Source organism: Benincasa hispida, chromosome 11 (genome assembly GCF_027475165.1).
Source record: "Benincasa hispida cultivar pf3 chromosome 11, pf3_genome.v1.1, whole genome shotgun sequence".
NCBI lineage: Eukaryota > Viridiplantae > Streptophyta > Magnoliopsida > Cucurbitales > Cucurbitaceae > Benincasa > Benincasa hispida.
Genome location: NC_143488.1, coordinates 9822691 through 9825794, shown reverse-complemented (window position 1 = coordinate 9825794; position 3104 = coordinate 9822691). Strand labels below are relative to the sequence as shown.

The window sequence follows — 3104 nt, the reverse complement described above, 5'->3', positions numbered from 1 at the left end:
GAAAGGTTCATGAACATATTCTTCCCTCCAACCGTCAACACAAGGAGACGGAGGGATGTGTTGAATTTCGAACAGAAGGGCTGTGAAACTTTGATCACCGTCTGGGTGCGATTCAGACAATTAGTGAAGAGTTGTCCGCATATCGGGATTTCCGATTGCATTCTGATGGAGACTTTTTACAATGGCTTGGATCAACCAACGTAAGCAGTTGATGATGCCTCCGCAACAGGAGGATTAATGGACAGGTCGTATACGGAAGCAAAGAGCATCTTAGATCGCATTTCATGAAATTCAGATTAATAGTTAGATACCGGGTTTGAGGAAAGAGGTTTGGAGCAAGAAAGAGCAGAAGGTATCGTTGTACCAACTGATGCAATGAGTACTCTGGTAGAACAAATGACCACAATGACCTCACTCCTCCAGACTATGGCTAATCAGCAAAGACATCTCTCTCAAGGATCAGTGCATATCAATGCATTGACACACGTGGCTGCAATGAATTGCGTTCAATGTGGAAAGGCACATTCAGTAGAAGTATGCCCGTGGAATCAACAACCCGTATACTCTGTCTACAATGAACCGTTTGGCAACACCTACAACCCTGGTTGGCGGAATCACCCAACTTTCAGTTGGGACAGGAATCATAACCAGGGGAGCCAAAGTGATCATCAGAACAGTTACCAGGGGAATCGAGGCAACCCTCCGGCCTTCATTAATCAAGATCACAACTCAGGTAATTCTCAAAATATACAACCCTATGACCAACTATTCTTTTCTGACACCTCTTGCAGTACCTCGTCTCTGGAAACGTTGTTGAAACATTATATCGAGAAGAGGGCTGGAGGAGCAGGTTGAACAGCTTGCAATTGAACTTAAGAATGAAACGACTACTATGCTGCCCAGCAGTTCGGGAGCATCGGGGTCACGTGGTAAAGAGCAATGTCAAGCAGTGACATTGAAAAGTGGTAAGACAATAGCCCCTATACCACCTGTACCAGATTCAATAACAAAACCAGTAGATTTAGCAACCAACGATGACCAATCAACCACTAATGATAGAATCACCAGTTCAGAAGTAAGTACATCTATAAGGGACAAATCTCAACAAGACTTGAATTCAAAATCAATGCAACGTCCAGTTACTGAAACACAGCAAGCACAGGACCTCAATGAGCAGCCAGTTGAATAGGAAGTACGGCGGGATCCTCCACCTTTCCCATCCAGGCTGAAGAAGAAAGATGATAGTAAGTAATTTCAGAGGTTCCTAGATGTCCTCTGACAACTACACATCAACATTCCCTTAATAGAAGCTTTGGAACAGATGCTAAGCTATGTGAAATTCCTCAAGGATATACTTGCTAACAAAAGAAAGATCGGGGAAAATGAAACAGTTGCGTTAACATATTAATGCAGTGCGCTGTTTCAGAACAACATCCCCACCAAAATGAAAGATCCTGAAAGTTTTACATTGCCCTGCTCAATAGGAGGGACGAAGGTCGAAAATGCGTTGTGTGATTTAGGGGCGAGTATAAACTTAATGCCCTTGTCAATCTTCAAGGAGCTAAATATCGGCAATGCAAGACCAACCACAATTACATTGCAGTTCGCCGATAGATCGTCGATAATGCATCCCGAGGGCAAGATAGAGGATGTACTCATGCAAGTAGATAAGTTCATCTTCCCTGCTGACTTTATCATATTAGATTATGAAGTTGATAGAGAGGTTCCTATCATCTTGGGTCGCCCATTTCTTGCAACAGGGCAAGCACTGATCGATGTACAGAAGGGAGAACTGACCATCAGGGTTGACGATCAGCAAGTGAAGTTCAACGTTCTCAACGCGTTGAAATACCCGAGTGACATGGAGAATTGTCAATATGTTGAGAAATTGTAGGAAGAACCTTGGCACGAACCTCTAAAAGGGTTGGAGGAAGAAGGATTTGGAATCGGCGCAATGTGGGAGGAGGATTGCGCTACAATACAAGTTGAATCAAATTTTGAAACATTCAAGTTATCTGAACGAACATCGCAACGCACTAAGCCACCGTTAGAAGAACCACCTGTGTTAGAGTTGAAGCCGTTGCCTGTGCACCTCAAATATGCTTACTTAGGAGGTAATAACACGTTACCGATTATATCTGCCTTGCTAAGTAAAGAAAAAGAGGATGCACTCATCCAGATCCTGAAAAACAATGCAAAGGCTTTAGGATGGACCTTGGCAGACATTCAAGGAATCAGTCCCCTCGTATTGCATGTACAAGATTCGTCTGAAAGAAGGAAGAAAAGGATCGATAGAAAGGCAATGTCGCTTGAACCCTGCCATGAGGGAGGTTATGAAGAAAGAAATAGTGAAGTGGTTGGATGCAGGCATCATTTACCATATATCAGATAGCAGCTGGGTGAGCCTAGTGCAATGCGTTTCGAAGAAAGAGGGAATGACAGTCGTCACTAACAGTAGGAATGAGTTAATTCCCACAAGGACAACTACGGGGTGGAGAATCTGAATGGATTACCGCAAATTAAATTTGGCCACTAAAAAGAACCACTTCCCACTCCCGTTTATTGATCAGATGTTAGACCGACTTGCTGGGAATGAATTCTTCTGTTTTCTTGATGGCTACTCAGGATACAACTAAATTGCAATTGTGTTGGAGGATCAAAATAAGACAACCTTCACGTGCCCATTTGGCACGTTTTCATTCCGTCGCATGCCGTTTGGACTCTGCAATGCACCAGGTACTTTCCAATGATGTATGATGGCGATATTTTCAGATTTCTTAGAGGAGTCAGTCGAGTTATTTATGGATGATTTTTTAGTTTTCGGCAATACTTATGAATCTTGTTTATCTAATCTTGAGAAAGTCTTGAAGAGATGTGTGGAAACTAATCTTGTTCTTAACTGGGAGAAATGCCACTTTATGGTTGAAAAAGGAATTGTGCTAGGTCACAAAATATCGAAGGCAGGATTGGAAGTTGATCAGGCGAAAATCGACGCAATTTCTAAGCTACCCCCACCAGTGAACGTGAAAACACTTTAGGAGCTTTCTAGAACATGCGGGGTTTTATCAAAGATTTATTCGCAACTTCTCCCAGATCGCAAGGCC

General features: G+C 42.9%; 1 protein-coding gene across 1 annotated transcript; it reads left to right on the top strand.

The window, feature by feature from the left end:
- Nucleotides 1-1537: 1537 nt before the first annotated feature.
- On the top strand, nt 1538-1894 carry LOC150032373 (uncharacterized). The gene has a single exon (XM_090306884.1). It carries the CDS (start codon nt 1538-1540, stop codon nt 1892-1894), a length of 357 nt encoding a protein of 118 aa, XP_090163010.1.
- The last annotated feature ends 1210 nt before the right edge of the window (nt 1895-3104 follow it).